Genomic DNA, 19,455 nt, shown 5'->3' on the forward strand with positions numbered 1-19,455 from the left:
AATGTAGCCAAAATACCATAAAGGCATAACTATGACCTCAGAATAATTTGCACAGAAAAGTTTTTCATTTTCATCTAAAATAAATCTGTCAAAGATTACAATTCTTCAAGGACATTTTTGCTCGGCGCATCTTTAAAGCTCCCTTTTAACTTCTTCTTTTTTTCCCAGTCTGAAAGATTTTTTTGTTTCCAGCACATCCTTTCTTTGTGCTCCTTCCTTCACTTTCAATTTGCGGTCCTGGAAGCTGCAGAGATGCTTGGATTGTTGTCAGCTCCGGTCAAGTAGTCTACTCATTTCAAAGAGTGTTGGGGTCAGAGGTTAAGTTGTCTCCAGTGTGTTGCTGCTTGACTGACACTCCGCTCCAAAGCAACCCCTTTGGCTTTTTCACTCATTGTGTCTTACAAGTTGAGCACTTGTTAAAAAAAAAGAAAAAAAAAGTTTGTAGAGAGTAAAGAAAATAGTGAAACGTGATCTTGCCTTGATCTTCTCTTGGCTTTGTGACACTGAGCATAAACTCACAAACAAACATTCAGGAACCCAAAATACATGCCCACATAATTTATGAAAACACAAACAGACATTGAGCATGTTCCTATGGCCTTCTCTTCTCTATGAATGACACAGACAGCTGCATAACCCTGAATGATCCCCAAACCTCCGAAACAACAGAGAGTGATAAAAAATCCTCCAGTGATATCTGGAATCTTTTTGGGAGTCTGCCAAGTGGGTGAACTGGGTTTTCATTTCTGTTTGGCAGCGAGAGATAAAACCCTTCTGAACAGCCATGTCAGTGACTGATGTCCTGGTGTGACTGTGGGCCACTGTGCTTCTATAATTTATAGCAGCTCTGCTTTAGTCATTAAGGAGTGTGAAGGAGCCCCCAGGGAGCAGGAATTTGTCCAAAAGGAGTGTTTATGAATGGGGATATATTTATTATTTAGTGCTCTAGGAGTGTGCAGCTTAAAGAGAGAAGGTATTGTCACTGTCCTGCTCATCTGCATTAGTGGGGGGGGTGCACACAGCTGGGACGTTTAAAATAGAAAAAGTTGAAATAATTCAACTGACAAAATAAATTACAGGGTCACAGAAATAAGCCTCGAGCCCAGAAAGGCCCAGCCATAAATAACACCCACTCAAAGTCACAACTTTTTGCTTTTTTATAGAGTTTATTATAAATAGTAAATAGTGCTGTATTGTACACAAAACTTCTTACGACAAAATCATTTTACAGCAGCGTAAATGAAAATTATACAAAAGAGAAAACATGTATAATGAACCTTGTGTAAGACTTAAGCACTTAAAAGTGCTTCATACAAGACACATCGAAAAGACATAACATTTGAACGACACTAAATAAATAGAAAACGGAACTAAAGTTTGCAAGTTCCTGGTTAAAACTAATTTAACACATGCAAAAAAAAAACAAAAAAAAAGTAAAAAAAATTAACTGTCAAACTGAATAACGTATTCACTGGCAGAGAATTTTTTGGCTTCATGAAATCACGACTACGCTTGCTATTTTTCATCGCTTGATGATTTCCCCTGATTGATCAATGCACACAACCCAAAATTATTGACATTAGAAAGAGACAACATAATATCTTTGAAGGTACAATCAGGGGCATTCGATCTGTGTTAATTTACATCACATGAGGTATGAATGTATTGCACTTTCTTTGGGTTGCAGTGGTTTCACGATGACTCCACTCCGCCTTGATTCATGCGCCTTTCTTCTGGTTCTTCCGGTGTAGTCACATTTTCATCTCCAATGTCTTACACAAGAATGACATCAATGTACAGTAAATATTATTTTTCTAAGACATTGTGATGAAGAGAAGCACGGGGCGCACTTAGCAAGTCCACCTCAACTTGCATCTCTGCCGCTTATTACAAAAAACAAATACACAGTCTTGAATGTATTTACTCCCCTTTCCCCACCCCTCTTCTTTTCCTCTTTATCCACGGACTACAAACCATGCTTGGTCCTTGGAGCATGACGTGACATACAAGCAAAGCGACTGCCAGGTAACAGGAGAGGCTGTGCCTTTGGTCCTAATTATTGCAGTCAACCCCCTCCATGGCCATCACTACAAACTCCATCTCAACTGGTTCCCGTTGCTGGAGGAGAAAAACCTCAACCCCTTCACCCACCCAACATCTCTCTCTCTCTCTCTCACTCTCTCTCTCTCTCTCTCTCTGTCCTCAGGGCTGGGGGTGTTTTCTGGCGATGAATGTCAGACCGGCCAGGAAGCCTCCTGTTCCAACCATGTTGGGGGCTTCATATAATGAAAGGCACCTGAAGAGAAAGGCATAAGGAGGGTTAAAGAGATTCTTTGCCTTTTATTCAGCTTTAACCGCTTGAATTCTCTGCTGAGCAACATAGCAAAACTTGTGAAACGGGAACTTAAATGAGAGGTAAAAAATGACTGTGAAAAAAGGATGAGGCGTTTAAGAGCAGATGAGAGCAGGTGAGAGTGGAAACTGGGGTCCTAGGTTAAATAATAAAACCTAAAAAACAGGTGAAGAGCTTTGGGAATCTTCTTAGGCATTCTTTGAACCTAATGTGGTCGGTAAAACTAGTCCGAGTCTGAGCTTTAGCCTGGATCTCTGGCTCTGCTCCACTGATCAATAACAACTCTAAATCTGACCTCAAGTGGGACACATGGTTCTAATCCCAGCCTGCCAAGGGCCATAATCACCCCCTGTTAAAGAACCTCTTTTTACACACACACACACACACACACAACACACACAACACACACTAGCCTGTGCTCACATCTACACATAGACACACACACATTTCACCATACCCCCAAAAGCTACATGTGGGTCTCTCTCTCAGGACTGGCTAAATTAATGACATCAAGATGTTGTCACTGATGGGCCAGTCAACATGTGGTAGCGTACCTCAGATCAGTCCTAACAACACACCGCCGCAACCCACGCTCTCAACCTCCCTCCTGTCAAACAAGCTTTGGGAAGTAGCTCTTTTCATTTGGGCGGCTATCTTTGTTACACAAGGGTCATTACATGGCTAGGTGAGCTACACTGAGGGTTTGATGGGCAAGCTCATCATACGGGGTCATGAAAGGACAGTGAGTGAAAAATGTGCGTTGTGGTATAATACCTGAGCATGCCTCTGCATCAGGCCATGTGGATAGCCTGATGATGGTAATGTAAACTGAGGTAACCTGGCCACTTACGCTCTCTAACATACATGTAATTTCAGCACAGCGTAGAGTGATTGGAGAAGCTCGCTCATCAGAGGGGTCTGCTCAGTTAACGTGGGTTTGAAAATATAAACTAAATCACATAGCCAGACCAAAGGTTATGGAGGGACACAACACTCCAATCAGTTATAGATCATTTGAATGCTAGTATATAAACTGAAGTTTCTAAATATCACTAAATCAGTGTCAGCTAAATATACTATCGTATTTGTGTGTATTTCAGGCATACCTTGCTCTGGCTGTACTGTCCATACTGGTAGGATGGGTGGTGGTCCATGGCATAGGCTGGGGAGGTGTAGGAAGGTGGGCAGTAAGACTGGGTGCTAGGCAGCGTGGGCATACTCGTCAGACCCGGTAGAGCCTCGAGGCGCTGAGAGCCATGACAGCTGGCAGCCATGCCTCCATTAGGCTCCAGGCCTCCGGTCAGTGGGGAGAGAGCAAAGTCACTCTGAGACTGATGTGGCACTCCGCTTGGGTTCAACAGACCCATTACCTGAGGGGAGACACGGAGGGGAAACCAAATTATTAGAATAGAACAGAATCAAATGAAGAGACACAAATAGGTTGCACTATGACAACAAAAATCAAATAATTAAATAATGTGTTACAAGCAATATTTAAAGAAAATACATTTTACAAAATCTGACATTACATCTTTTCCACTCCACTCAGGTGGGCTAAAGTATTGGCCACTCTCCTCGTTCAATGTCAGAAAAATATTATTACTGGCTTCCCTCACACATGTGGTTTCCCTTTACTCATTTAGACTGATTGAAGAGCTGATGGTGGCTGAAAAGTCGAAATCATCGGCCAAACCAACTTTTTCTGTTTGAAGCATCCTGTCAAATTTATTAAATTGATTTATTTATTTACTGTGGCTCGTGTGGGCTTCCAGCGTTGTGTCACAACTGGAAAAAAAATAGTGTGACTGTGGAGTGTGACTCTGGCTGATCATAATATAGGGAAAAAATTAAATCAAGAATGTGATGTGTTCTAAGTAGAATTTAAGTGCATTGGCGTGTGTCCATTGATTTATGGGGCCTCTTCAGAGCAATACACTTTCTCTTATTGTCTGTTTTTCTCTCTCACGTTCTCTCGGTGACTTAAAATCACCGTGTCCTCATGAGGCCGGGGTGAGCAGGCCAAAGGCTACGTGGGAACGAGGAGCAGAGTGTGTTTGTGTATGTGTGTGATCTCTACCTCTCTTATATGTGGATTTGCGTATTTAACGGTATGTGTCCGCGTGCACGTGTGTGCACGTGTGCGTGCACAGTCATGTGTAATATAAGTATTTTTTGCTCTGATGTCAGGCTTGTAGGGGTATCAGTGATACATTGTGAACAGCTGCATGTCGCTTTGCGTGAGAAGCAAAGTCATGAAAATGTCTAAAAAATGAAGTTAAAGAGAGAACAAGAGTTACAGGAGAAAGTGAAGCTAAGGCAGAACACAAAACCACGGAAAATAACCTGGTAAGATGCAATGCACAGTCAGCTGGCAGTCACACACACACTGAGGAAACCTCAGGTGTCTTTAATGTTCAGAATTTGCAGTTTGTCTGTCAGAGCTATCTGACCTTACACATCTGACAAACACATCAATGCGGCCTACCACTGAACTATTTCTCTTAATGCTAAGGATATGTGATATACTGTAAAATACAAACATATGTTGCGCACAAAATCCTTAAAAAATGTAAACAGAATAGAATAGAATAAAAATCTTCACTCTGCTTTAAATGTGTCCTTTCTCTAAAGTGCCACAAGGAGTTAGTAACCACGGTAGTTAGTGTGGTACATGTTTTTGCAGAGGTTCTGGGTCTAGGCCCTGCATTTCTGCAACTGAAACAGCGGCAGTTCTCGCTGGTGTCTGTTTCGAGGTTGTTCCGGGGATTAGGTCTCAGGGGGGTGCAAATCCCGGCCGCTCGCTTCCTTGGTGAGAAAGGGTTCCTTTGGTATGCACCAGATCAGCAGTGAGACAGCAGACATTCAGCACCACAGGGAGACCACTGGTCTGACTGAAGCACCAAATACAGAGCTAACTGCTCAGACAAGAATATCACCTATCTAAAGTAAACCTTATCCATATCAAAACTCCACAGCACTCTGATGTGACCATATCTGGAGTTCAGTGAACCTCTGAATCTCCTGACGGATACAGAATAGTAGATAGAGTAGCTTTTATTGAGAGATTTGGAGTTCAGATGACCAGATAATTCCTGGGAGGATTTAACATGAAATGGACCAAGCTGTGTAGCTGAAAATAAAAGAAAGAAAATTGAAGCCGTAAAGTTTTCTAAGTCTAGAAAGGTCTTTGCGTATTAACTATCAGTGTCATAAAATTTAATCAATCCTCATTTCCTCCCTGTTACCAAGTTAAAGTCGGGGAATTAATTCTATCCTCATCCAATATAGTGAAAACTGTATCGCAATATACATTCAAACAGCTGCAAGGAATACATGAATTAAAACAAATTAGCCAACAAAGTGAGTCATTTGCATAAATTACACACTTTGTTACAAGAGGATAGATTACTTCATTCCAATCAATTAAGTCACTGGAACGTTCTGTGATTGCATTTCCAGACTGAGAAAACATTCCAGGCACGAGATGAGATGTCCATTCTGTACGGAGATGCCCACTAAGGTTAATGCCGAAACCATCCATGAGACCACAGCACCTTTGGCCTCTTTATTGGAGTTAAAGTCACTCAGTGACCCTTGTGGCTGCGTGAACTCGCGCCACAGCCATGCACTCAGTTACAGAAAGGCAGGATTGCATAGTAGTTGTTTCGACAAAGTCTTCAGCTAAAGTGCAAATTATGAGTTACAGAAGTTAGCTAAGATTAAACCAGTGACGTGTGGTTTGTCTCATGTTAACTTTCCTTTGTCTCTCTACACTTCTATTTGTCCAGTGACAATAAATATCCCCCAAGAATAATACTTCAGAATTAAACATGGTTGGTTCTTGAGGAGGGAACAAAAAATTCTCGTCCATAACCACAATTCATCAATTCAAAACGGTCAATTATACCTTCAGCCACAATGGTGCCACCTACCATTTTCTAACCATGCACCCTGGCAGGCACAACAAAGATCTTTTTTTCTTTAATATATATACATCCTCAGGCATTCATGCAGTAACAAACCTGCCTGAAGCAGTTTTTTATCTGTGCCTGACAGGAGCCTGAGATTCTCTCTCATGGGAATTAGTACCCAGCATGCATTGCATGTGGGACGGCCAGTCTTTGTGGCGCTTAAAAGCTCGTTTTCCGCCTGTTAGTCCATCTTCTTGGCTGGTAGGGAGCCACCGATGGACACTGATGACTGTGTAATCGACCATAATTGTCTTTTCAGTTTTGATTTGTGTCATCATCCGACATCCATACATCCATCCTCATGTCTGGTCCTCTTCCCCCTCCCCAAAGACTGACGTTTGCCACATTTTAAATTCATCAAACAACCCATCAGAATAAACAAAAATGAAAAGCTACCGTGTTTCTTAGCCTAACAAGGTTTTCATCAATGTCATCGCAAAGACACCTCCTCAGGCGCACACACACATAAGCATGTTTGTGTGTATCGTTATCCTTCCATATGGTGAGCCGCAAAGAACTATTGGTGTCCTATTTCCTGGTTTGATAGCATTCATGTGTGGATAGGTGTGTGTTTGTTTTAGACTGTGAGTGTATATGTGCACGTTTGGATATGTTCATAGCTTCGGTTTGTTTCTCTGTTGTATTTTAATGCTGGATGTAGGGACAAACCTGTGGTGAGAGGCTGTTGCTGATGGTGGGGTTGACACTATTGGTGTGTCCTGTTGGGGCCACAAAGCTGTCTGAGTATCCTGAGAAGCTGTGACGCCCAGATGACAGGCAGTACGCAGAGCCTCCATCCTGGGAGCCTGCTGACGAACCGAGTCCGCTCTGGTGCACGGAGGTGGGGGGCAGAGGCTGCGGTCGGTGGACTGTACTGGGCTGCTCAGATGCTGCAGAGAATAACACATTAAGCTTAAAGTTCCATTTTGTTATCAAACTTGCAAAACCACTACTCCGTCTAAACCACCAATTTAAAGCGTGGTTGGGTGAGTTCGGCTGAACCCACCTTGAGCTATAGAAGTAGGAGTGTAGGGGCTGTCGGACAGCTGATAGGGCTGCAGGCCTGACATAGCCGACGGAGGGAAACCACCGGGTATGAGGTGGTTAAATGCCATCAGTTGACTGGCTCCTGCTTGCTTCCTCCACCGGGCTCTTCTGTTGCTGAACCACACCTGAGGGACGAACAGAGACAAGACTGTTAAGTGTTTATTTATCTTTATTTTAACATGCAATATAATTTAGTAGTAGTAGTAGTTAGTTAAGTTTACTTGTGCCGTACATTTATGGTCATCTGTATTGTGATAGTGTCTGACTGTGTGTGTGTGTGTGTGTGTGTGTGTGTGTGTGTGTAAGTGAGGCCTTGCTGAGCCATTACAGGGAGCCGAGCTGATAGAGATCTTAACATCTGGAGCGTGAAGTCAAACCACAGACATTACATTTTTGTGTGCTACTGCAAGTCACCGGGTTCAGAGGCAAACGCCAGAGGGCTGTTACAGCTGTTAGAAGCATATACTACATATACTACTACAATCAGCATCTATTTTGGGATCTTTACATAGCCGTTTTTTGCAAAGAGTCTGACAAAAAATGGGAATCTGTCTTGATACACAGTGGGTGCAGTGTATTTCTAGTGTCTGTGTCTGTCAAACATGGGGCTGCATGTCTAATGGCTGTAAGGAATGTGTGGCAACAGCCCAAGGCAATTTAACGCCCACATGACACATATCCATGACAGACTGACACATTGCTCTGCTGTCAAGATTGAGTCTGCAGGACTTTGAGGTTTTCGGAGGGTACTCGCGCGGCATGCGTCTAACCTGAACTCGAGCCTCCGTCAGTTTGGCCCGCTGAGCCAGCTCCTCCCGTGTGTAGATGTCTGGGTAGTGTGTGCGTTCAAAGGCCCTCTCCAGCTCTTCCAGCTGCTCCGCTGTGAAGGTGGTCCGACTGCGGCGCTGCTTCCTCTTCAGAGGCAGGCCTGGCTCCGAGTCCACGTCAGAGGCCTCGTCCGAGTGACTGGCTAGAAATGCAAAAACAAACAGGCCGTTACTTCAGCGTTCAGAGGAGTGATACAGAATGAAACTACGGGGTAAATACTAAGCTTGGACACAATAGACAGATCCAGGACAATAGATTATGCTGAGTACAACACGATACAGAGCAACTTTAGATTGTATCCTTCTGCTCCCTTAAACTCCTCAGCAGTTCCTGAGGGGATCAAAAGCCAGAGACTGCTTGAAAGCGGATTTAAAAGGACTAGATCCCTCTAGGGCATCTATTCCCTGGGACACTGTGTCTCTCCTAGTCTTAGCCATGCTGTGCGCTATGCCGATAGGGTCCCATAGTGAGGAGTACTCAGCCATTTGCAGGTGCTTCTTAATCTGTTTGTTCAGTTGAGGGCAGGAGAGAGACCGGGTAAATGGCAGACAGCTATTGGGATCTAATTCAGCAGAAGAAGGGAATCAATGAAGGCTTGAGACTAGAGACAGAGGACCATTGCTGCATTTCGGGGATGGTGGTGGGGGGTTGCCCATCTATTAAATAATGATTAGGCTCCACAAACTAGCGTGACAGCCTGCCTTTGTCTGCCATTACATGTCCGCAATCCCCCATCTCTTTCTCAGTCGTACGCACAAACATGCATCTGCTACGTCTACGGGCTTGGCTGTGTCTATGGGCTTCCACTCAATGAACGTAGTCCAAGACAATGTGTCAAACACAGATGGACACAAGACAGAAAGAGTCGGAATCCACTTCCAAATCCACCCCAGAGGGACTCCTTAAAGCTCATGAGGAAGGTTCACTGCACCTTTTCGAGTCTACACAGAAAACACCTAAACTGTGAGAAGAAACAGGAGACTCAAAAGCAGAGAGACAGGTGTACGAGACAGAAAAGCTTCAGCAGAGGACTGGAGCTTGTCTGTTTCCCCCAGACTGCTCATTCTCCCTCTGCCCTCTAGATTTAAAGCTTTAATTAAAAAGTGCCAAGTCAGACATGGAGGGGGGTAGCAGGGATCTCCCCTTGCCTCTGGAGCCTCTGGAGCCAAGCAGGAAATGTTTGTGCCGGTTGCTGGTGTGCGTCTGACCAGGCATTACACACGGATTTGGTCCCTGGGAATGCCGCTGTGCTCCAGACCGCCGGCACACAAGATTCTGATGCTGAGAAGAGCTCTTTATTACATCTAAACCAAGGGCGCCACGCTGGTACAAAGGCTCACAGAGGATTGGCGAGAAGCTCAAATACTCCTGGAACGTGCACTATGAGTTTTGGACATGGTTTGTTTAGGTAAGGATATGGCCTGAGACCTGTTGGAGTAAATTTTATAATACAACAGTCCCAAGGAGAAGGCCACACAGCATGCAAATAAAACTTGACATTTTTTTACATTCATTCTTATATTTTCTTATATTTTTCTTTTTTGATTATTTTTGTTCGGTAAGTGCCAATTACATAAATCAGCACATAAGCAAAACCAAAGGAGAAGACTACAAGAAACGGCAAGCTAAGTAACATGCAATGTCATTACCATTTTAATGACGGAGGAAGAGAGAAAGAAAAAGACAGAGAACCAATGACGGCGCAAAAACGAAAAGATTCCTGAGGGAGGGAAGGGGAGCTCATAAAACTCCTCAGAGGAGAAAGCTTCCCCATTGGCACTGTAACTCATGTTAACTGCAGGGTGGGGGTTGATCTCTCCTCCTTTGCCCCCTTTATTTCTGTTTTACCTCTCTTTCCCCTCCCTGTTTTTATTATTAGTAACTACAGAGAAAACACTCCGTCACAGATGCTCCCTTAATGGCAAATGACAGTGTTGCTTTTGTCATCCTCTGGCTTGCACTTTCTATTTTGCTCTCTTCCTCTCTCACTCTCTGTCCCTGTTTTTTTTTTTTTTTTGGTTTTGTTTTGTTTTGTTTTGGAAGCGATGTGGCCAAGCCTTTGTATCTTAGCAGGGAAAAGCCTGTGGCAGGGCTCTATTGGGCCGATTACCACGCTCCATCTGTAGGAGCCATCAGGGACGCCCGGGCCTGCATTCAGGGGCCTGTCACCTGCCCAGCAGGGGAGTGTGGTGGGGGCTGCAGGGACAGGGGCTGAGTGGGGGAATGAAGGGAGGGAGGGAGAAGGAGGAGGGCACAAAGGGGTCCAGAGAAGGGCCACTGGGGGCTGTAGAGGGGCACAGCAGGGGAGCACCCCTTCATCCCCTCCTTCCACGGCCTGAGGGGCACCGAGCTGGGGGATGGGGGAGTTGAAGAGGTTGACATGGAGAGGAGATGGGAAGCTGAAGGCACCTGAAGAAGATGCTGGGGAAGGGGTATGGGGTGCCAAGCTCAGGAGAATGGGGGTTCTGGTTCATTCTTAAAAGTGAACCTGTCCCTTCCATCTCACCCATTCACTTCACTTTTCCCTTTCTCCGTGCTCATTCGTCGCTGCATCCAGATCTTTGACATTTTCAGACTTATGCCACTGTGGATAGATTTTGAGGCATGCTGACGCAGAAACGAACTCAGAAAGGGCTGTTCCCACACATTCCCTGCAACAAACGGCTGAAGAGGATACTAAACACACAAAGGGAGGCCTCGACCTCCTTACTTAAACACCCAAATCAAATTTTCCGCTGCAGCTCAAGCACCAGGGAGCTGAAAATACTCCATAGCCACTCACAGTTTGGCTGTGACTCTGACAAGAGTCTTAATAGAAAGATAGATTATTATCCCTCAAGCGGAAATTGGGGCTGCTGCAGAATCATCCATAATGCAGACCTTTCAAAACAAAGTAAGATGTAGGTTAATAAACTAATAACAAGCTAGTTTAGACATTAGAGTGGATCATTAATTTAACGTAGTTTGTAGCACAGTTTCACAGAGTGGAATATTCAACAAGTGAATTCAACAGGTCCTCTGATTAGACATTCTTATAGAAAATGACATAAAAAATAAAATAATACACACACTCAAACATGAGCAGAGAAAGGACAGTGCTATGCACTGACCAATTAAAGTACACAGAAACCTTTATCGATCAAGAGAGGAGACTGACAGGCAGGGATGATAAACTCCAGAGGGTCACAGATGTGAACTTGGGGAATGTCCAGTCCCATTAGCTTCACCTGCCGCAGAAGTGCCTCAAACAGGCCAAAAAAACCAAGTGAGGACTCCAACTGCAGGAATAAAGACTGCTCTTGTTTACCGCCTAGTCTACATCAGCCAGGGCTCGCCTTGCCAAGCATTCATCCCCCTCCCATCCGTTCAAGAGATGTTAATATGAAGAGACATGCACAGACGCACTCATCTACGTATGTGCACACATGTGCACACAAATTCACACATGTAACTTGAAATGGCAAAAAAAAAAATGAATGAGGTGGAAAAAGTGACAGAACATGCAAGGAATGGAAAGAAGGAGGAAATGTGGAGAGGAGAGAAAGACAGAGAAAGAAAGAAAGGGAAGGGGATGAAGAGCCCCAGTGAGAAAGAGAAGTAGAGCATATGGGGCAGTTTATAGTCTTGCCTTGGTAGGGGCTGGCTAGCATTTCCTCCAGGGGCTGTTAATAGAGAAGGTAATTGAGCTGGTGACATGTGTTCACAACACTAAACAAAGGGCAGAAGAGACAAATGAACTAGTTATTTGCCCAGGGAAGTAGATCTGGCTCTTTCAGGCCACAGAGCATAGTGCAAGTGGGCCACTGAATAAAATAGTGGCGTGCCACATAGAGCCAGAGCGAGCAGATGCACTGGAGGGAAAGAATGGTTAACTGACAGCTTACGGGCTCAGCTGGGGTTAACAGTTAAGTGAAAAAAATGGCAGTGAGTGGGCTGCTCACTTGACTTGCTAAAGAGCCCCCAGGAACCCGCAGCTGCCTGGGAAAAGAGGGGGGCAGATAGAGAGAAAGAGAGAGCGAGATGATGATGTGATGGACGGGAAAAAAATGGAGTGAATAAGCGCAGGAGGTTGGCACTTAACCGACAAAGAAATAGCTGCCGATATGACTTTGAGAGATGTATCTCTGTCTAATATTGGTGAAGTGACAAAAAGCCACAAATGGCCCTTCATGGCTATTATGTGTGCCCAGTGTGCGGTGGTTATTATTTAGTTCCACTGTGGTGCAGTTAGGTGACAGTTTCACGGTGGCATTTCCACCCCCGGGGCAGAGACAAAGCAACGGCACAGAAGTCACGCAGGGGCAAAGCAACAGGCCAGTCTGCCGCACGTTCCAGTCAAATGGAAACCAACCAGCAGAGATCCACTTCAGTCCGCCCTTGTTTAGGCCAGACGGACAACTAAACCTATCGCCCCATTCAGAATAACCAGCAAACTCCCACCACTCAACAGCAAAACCTGTGCTTGAATTCACACAACAGATCGAAAGCAATACGCCTTAAGGTGAAGCATTTACTCAGCACTCATTCAGTGATCTGATATTCGGGAGTCGGTCGGTTGTCATCTTTTCCCAAACATTATTGTAACCACCTTTTCCTGGGGCCTGATAGTTTTAACAGTCAAGCGACCCTAGGTTAGCCCCTGACCTTTTCACGGCTACTGTGCAGCTCTGCAATGAAAACAGCCACAAAACTTCACTCGACGAAAAGAAGGAGCCATCTTCACGTTCCACATAAATTTTGTTTGACCATACAAACACTCACCAATTGTTGCAAACCTATTTCTTTTGAATTCAACAGATTTCCATGCAAATTTTCAACTTTTATTTTTGTGTTAATGTCTGTGTTTGGGCAAATGTCAGAAATAAATGCTATAACTCCGCGAGCACTTTTTTAAACTTATATCCTAAATTCCTGCTCCTTTTTTAACAGCATTTCTTTGTCCAGAGAGCAGAAAAAATGCATTAATCAAAACAGCAACAGAGTTGTACTGGCATGTCCATAATGTGCAATGTGCTGGATGAAACAGCTCCACAAAAACTGAGGCTAAACAAAGTTAAGTGATTGACAACGCTGTCTGGTTTTACTCAATTAACTATCCCATTGTGTTCCTCTTTGCAGAGTCCCTTCGCCCCCGACCCTTTTCTCTTCGCACTCCTTTATCCTCCCCATCACACAGTTTTGCTTGGCTAATACTTCCAAGGAAAAAGAGAGTTCTTTTTCTACTGGGGCTCCTCTCCTTGACCTTCCATTGCTCATTGCCTCTCTTTCAGTCACTTCACAGTGTCTCTGGGGTTAGTGGGGAGAATGTGGAGAGTACATCAGCACCGAGGGGCCGGCTCAGGGCAGGACCCCGGCCCATTACTTCAAAGTTGGCCTGCATTCATTAATTGTCCTTTGAATTAATATTGGAGGATCACAATGTGGGTGCCAACAGAGAAAGAGGCTTTAATGAAGCATAGAGTCTGCATTCAGTTGCAGATCAGCCGGTGTGGATTTTTTCTTTCTTTTTAGAGAAAGAGGCCGTCTTGAGAATCATGCCAACAGAACGTAAAAGTGTTGAGTATTTATATTTGAGAAGAGGGACAGAGAAAGGGCAGCTATCTATCTGCCTGTCTGTCTGTCTGTCTATCTATCTGTTTTTATTCCAACTAGCATTATAAGCAATGTTAACTTGGGAAAACAACATAGAGTGGGGCCCATATATGAATTTCTCCATTATCCAGCCCTGAGAGGAAAATGGAAATGTGGCTGTAGCAGACATTCCTCTGGTTACATGGAGGCCTTATGTCTCCTGTGACGAGTAGAGACTGTCTCCTCTAAACCTTCAATCTTAAACTCATTCACCGTGGAAATGCAAGGACCCCTAACAAAGGCATAAATTCAAAAAATCCCAACATCTATCACTCTGTTTACAGTTGCGGGTTACTGCCGTGATGCTTAGTTTCTTTCACGCCCGTGTTTGTTTGCGTGTGAGAAATGTATCTGATTATATTCTTACATGTCTCACGAGAATCTGAGTTTTGAACTCTGAAAATTGGATTAGATGACTCTGCACATGGAACTTCTGCTACCGTTACGACGGCCTTCGAGCTGAATGTGTGTTATGTCCCTATTTTAACTGGTTTAAAATATGATAAACTCTCAAACCCAAATATGATCTTTCTGCTTGCCTTACTCTCTTAAATTTCCCTCACTCTAAATCCATGCCAAAGTCACGGGGAGCCAGTAACCCAGTTTATTTACACAAACAAAGTCCTACTCAGCTCCTTTGACAAAAGCAGCTAAATCTTTCATGTTTTGTCAGCACTTGATTCCTCCTGTCCCTCTGGCTATTTGCCTGCCTCCGGACAATAGAGGCAGGAGAATGGCAGCAGATTGTTGGAATGCACCTCAATGAAACCAATTATTACATGTTGACTGCGTTCACCATGGCAGATTTGAAAGAACTGGCCTCATTCAATTTAGCACTGCAGGATTCCCTTTAAAGAAAAGTTATCCCTTTGACTGTTTGTATTTCTGAGCTTTCTTTTCTTCTTCTTCTTTCTCCCCTTCATCCCCTCTGCCATAAATGGATCCTGCAAGAGTGGCCACCGCTCTTTCATGACTTTGGTTACTTTTATTAGTTAAATGAGGCTAAAGTGCTAGCAGTAATAAATAGAGGAAAGGATGATATCAATTAATTCAATGCCATTCAATTAATGGCACTGCCGCGTTATTCAGTCTGTCAGTTAAAATGAATGACCAGAGATGCGCCGCGATGGATGTACTCGTGCTGCACGGGCAAATGCAATAAAAGGCACAAAAAATTCTTTCAAACAAACTGCAACTCGTCCATACCCAAATTCTACCTAAATACCTCAACAGTTAAAGGAGATAGAAACAGCACCAGATTTATTCCAACCAATATCTTATTTTTTCCCCACAATGATCCAGCCACCGTGAGCCACTTGCTAATGCCATGCAGACCTGGAGCTACCCAGTAGACTTTATCCCACTAACCATAGCAGTCTTTTTCCCAGACAAATAAATCTAAATGAGTCAGCTTTGATCTTAGCACTTAAGGAAAGTCAACAATAGTGGTAGAGGAGAAAGGGGCAGAGAGCAACAGGCCTCTTTCCACCACAACAATAGCCTCTGCAAACACCTACTTAATCAATATTTGGCCAGAAGACACTCTCTCAGTCACCAAAAACACCCTTTTCACATTCTAATGAAGAAGCTATAAAAGAGAAAAACAACAACTACTTCCACAAAGAGACACAAGAATGAAATAGTGCTCCTCTGTATATCAATGGGGGAAAGTGCCTCAGAGCTGTTTGCATGTAGGATGTAACTTATTTCATGTTAAATAGCTAATGTTATTTGTTTTCTTTGGAGAAATTCAAAGCAGTCTTAAAGTATGAAATTAAAGATGTTTCAAGAGTTACTGAGTTCATGTTCCTCAAGGGTTGGCTTATTAAATACAAACCAGATAATTTAAGAATCTAAAATTCTATTGAGAATATACATTTTGTACGTCATAATTATTTATTTAAACTTATTTTCGTAGAAACGAGCTTTACGGACGCGTCTTGCCTGGAAGAGGGAGAGGGAAGTGCCCACAGTTATTGCATGAATGTGTGCGCCCTAGGCGGAAAGGAAAGGGGCGGACTTTGTCGGAGATGAAAGTGGAGAGAAATAAAAGGTTTGGATTTAATCTAGTGGAGAGAAGAGGAGGGTTTCCCTGTGCGCACTGGCTGAAGGCGTCACGCTCAATGCGCAAAGACTGTGACAAAAGCTCCGTGCGCTAAAGTAACGACACAGTCCAACACATTTCAGCCAAAAAGCACGAGTCTTTCGCCAGCTTCCAAACGCTTTAACTTTATATTTAATTTATTTTTTCTCTCGGCTTTAAGCTAAATCGGCTAAAATCAAAAGACAAAACCGAATCAGAATTAAAAATAAAACACTACAAAGCAATAACAAGAATAAATCCACCACAACTACAAGTCCGGCCATTAATAATTAACCATAGACTCCATTATGGATCCTTTCGTTTCGCGGCGACACTCCTCAGACCCCAACAGGTCGTAAATCAACAGGTGTTTGCCCAAAGTCTGAGCTTCTTTTCCCCCGTGTTTTCGTTTTTTTTTTTTCTGGGTGACAAACTGTAAACAGTGGGAAAAGACCCCGCAGTGGCACTTTTTTAGCAGTCTATAAACCAGGTCGCACTGGGCCTATTGGTGTCCCTGAATAATTCATCGCTCATTGCGGGTTCATAATGTCTTCTCCCGGCCTTTTGTCAGCGCAGTTTTTTCTCCCTTTCTTTCCTCATTTTGAAAGGCCCTGGCGTCTTTTTGTACACCACTGAGCCGCTCACTCGAGTTTGTCTTTTGTGCTCGCCAAACTGAGGTGTGAGTCTCAATGGACTCTCCCTGCTTTGTGCTCCCTGCCTGAAGTTCATCCTCAAGTGTCCGATTGTGTGTAAAAGAAAAAATTCTCAGGCTTGGAAGTTAGATAAATGTTTGGTTACCCTCTTAAAAAAAAAATTCTTCGCACGTTTGTTAAATTGTTATATCTCAGAAACCTCTGAGCGCGTACGTAATGCGTAAGCAGCAGAAACTTTATTTTTAACTTTTTTTTTACTGCATGTAACTTTCCTGTGCAGTTGGCACAGAAAAAAACAGCTGATATATTGTCATTATTGTTGTTGTTGTTATTCAAAGCTTTCTGTCTAAGTTGAGGCCGACGATCCGACACCAAGCCGGATATTTTCGTTCACGCGTAAAAGACGCAGAAAGGGTGGAAAACCACAGAGCTGCACTTACATCTGTCTCCCAGGATGCCGTCGATGCTGTGTTTTGTCCGTGGCTCGCTTTCCTCCATCTCCCTCTTCACTTCTTCATCATCCTCTTCTTCATCATCACCAACTCCGCCGAATTTAGAGCGCATGATGCGACTGATTGCGCTCACTTGGAAAAAAGCAAAAAAAAAAGGAAAACAACATATAAACTAAATATATCTGGGCAAAAACAAGTTACACACTGAGATTAAAAAAAACGGAAAATGTAAAATTTGTAAAACGCCAGCATATGACTAATGTTCCCAAATTGGATGAGCATTTTCAACTTGTCTGATTAATGGGATATGAAAGCTTTAATATAAGCAACTCTTTCCACAGCTGTCTTGCTATTTGTCACTTCGCTGCAGGTCCACAAAGTGTCGCCTACCTGAGGGAACGTTGTTCCTGTCGCAGATCCCATCTTTCAGCAATTTGTCCCTGATTTCCCAGCTGAACATGCCAGGGTTTTCTCTCTTGTACTCTTCGATTTTCTTGTCCACCTCTGGAGAAGCAGTTTGCTTTGATGGGAGGAAGCAGAGAGGAACAGTTTGCTACTTCTGTTTTTCCTGACATTCAAGGACTACGTGAAGCTGGAAATAAAACTTCAATTATATGCTGAATTTAAGAAGTTAGGGGTCTGAAGTCGTGACACACTCATTCAAAATATTATTGAGCTTAGATGAGGAGCTTAAATCAGATTTAATCAAGTTATTTCCAAAAGTGTTTTTTTTTCCACAAAGATCTTGTTGAACTCCGTGATTTTGAATCGGCTTTGCTTTGTATTTATTAACGATCACAAGCTCACAGATGATTTAGCCGGAACAGTGAAGGTGGCAGGTCGCATGAGTCAACAGCTGCCCGTTATGGAAATTAAATCATCGATATCTCAGTCACATTGCTGAATTTCATTTTTTTTTTTTTAAATCACTAGTGGCTTTCTTCACGTTTCAGTCATGTGTGAATTTAGCAGAACTTCTTGATGTCTCACCTTTGGCTTGCTGCCTCCGATGGCCCCCGGCCTGATGGAGCCTGTCTCCTGGTACCGGCAGAGGATTTTGGACACGCAGCCGTGGGACACCCGCAGCTGACGGGAGATGACACACGGCCGGATACCGTGATGGGCCATCTCCACGATTTTGTGGCGGATGTGGTTGGGTAGAGGTCTGCCGTTTATGAAGACACCACCCAGCTGGTTGACCCGACCCTGTCCTAACGGAGTGGACACTGGACAGCGGCAGCAGCACATTGGATTGAGTTAGATGAATATTCACACACCAGTAGGCTGAACAATGTGTCTTGTTTACTTTTTGTTTGTTTGTTTTATATGGGCCATCTTATAAAACAAACAAACTACCATCGAGCAGTTTCAAAGTTCAATCAAATAAGGGACATGCAAAAAGTCTTAAATGCGCTATAAAGTTATTTAAATAAACACATCGTTCATTTAATTTAGTTATTATTTATCCGTAAAAGAAGTGGGGGAATTCTTCTTCCAAAGCCAAAGATTTTTCCTTCACTTATCAGTCGTGTTTCGCCCAGTCGTTCAGAGGTGAGGTACAATAAATGAATAAATAATAAAAGAGCATTAACAATTACAATTGAAATCTAAACAGCACGTCGTGCTGCGGCGGGGGATGTGTTTTGTTTAGGTTTTTTTTTCTTTTGCTTTGTCAGATAACATTTAAAACTCAGGTCTTTGCTACAACAAAATTAAACAAAATTTAGCAGATTTAAAAAAAAAAAATAAAAATCCAGAACTCGAGCCTGTAAACCAGCGACAAGTTTTGCCCGTGTGTCTTACCTTCCAGAGAGTATCCTCCCCGCGGATAGCTCTGGTGAGGAGTTGGCCTCATCATTCTGGGTAAACCTCCGGCAAGCGCTGCCATGATTCCTGACCTTCTGTCAGGTAACACTTTTCCTTTCCTTCTTTTTATATTTACTTTAAATGAAGTTGCGTTTCCCTCTCGCTTTTAATCCCACGGAGAAAAAAAGGCCGTTTTGTTTTGCTGTAATATCTCGCCTTCTCTGTTTCCTTGAGTAACAGGTTGCCTCGTCAAGAGAAGAACTGGACGTCAGAGGTGCTGGGAACCGACGCGCAGGTGGCTCACAGTCCTGCGAGGATTGAGGGGATGGTTTGAGCTGATGGATGGAAGTCAAACATTTTATCTGCGCTCGCTGTCCCCTCTGACTCCGCGCTGCGCTCCCTGATTGGTCAAAGACCCGGACGTTCGGGGGCCCGGGGAACTTTCTGATTGGACGACAGCAAGATCCGTTAGGTCCGTGTTGACTTCACGAGGTTCAGCTCGTCGTGTCACACGCTTCTGCTGCCGCGCATGAAACTTTTAATGAGAGGAAATTAATTAAAGAAATCTTTGAAATATCCGCCCCTGCTGGAACATGGAGCCTATTATGACAATGTCTGGGTGAGAAATCAG

The 19,455-nt window shown here is 43.7% G+C and overlaps 1 protein-coding gene across 1 annotated transcript; it reads right to left on the minus strand.

Moving 5' to 3' along the window:
* Positions 1-1,325: 1,325 nt before the first annotated feature.
* On the minus strand, positions 1,326-19,185 carry pax3a (paired box 3a). The gene is made up of 9 exons (XM_046408454.1): positions 18,822-19,185; positions 18,009-18,244; positions 17,409-17,538; positions 17,007-17,150; positions 8,142-8,341; positions 7,331-7,496; positions 6,994-7,214; positions 3,460-3,723; positions 1,326-2,296 (listed from the first exon to the last, which is right to left on the minus strand). Exons 1-9 carry the CDS (start codon positions 18,904-18,906, stop codon positions 2,279-2,281), a joined length of 1,464 nt encoding a protein of 487 aa, XP_046264410.1. The 5' UTR covers positions 18,907-19,185; the 3' UTR covers positions 1,326-2,278.
* Positions 19,186-19,455: the final 270 nt, after the last annotated feature.

Source organism: Scatophagus argus, chromosome 13 (genome assembly GCF_020382885.2).
Source record: "Scatophagus argus isolate fScaArg1 chromosome 13, fScaArg1.pri, whole genome shotgun sequence".
NCBI lineage: Eukaryota > Metazoa > Chordata > Actinopteri > Scatophagidae > Scatophagus > Scatophagus argus.

What these genes read in the sequence shown, in the direction of transcription:
- pax3a (XM_046408454.1), bottom strand. Translation starts at nt 18,906, where the DNA reads ATGGCAGCGCTTGCCGGAGGTTTACCCAGAATGATGAGGCCAACTCCT. An exon ending in CGGCATCCTGGGAGACAGAT is followed by an intron (nt 8,342 to 17,006) that starts GTAAGTGCAGCT and finishes TTGCATTTCTAG; the next exon opens with CCAGTCACTCGGACGAGGCC. An exon ending in TCCTACTTCTATAGCTCAAG is followed by an intron (nt 7,215 to 7,330) that starts GTGGGTTCAGCC and finishes TATTCTCTGCAG; the next exon opens with CATCTGAGCAGCCCAGTACA.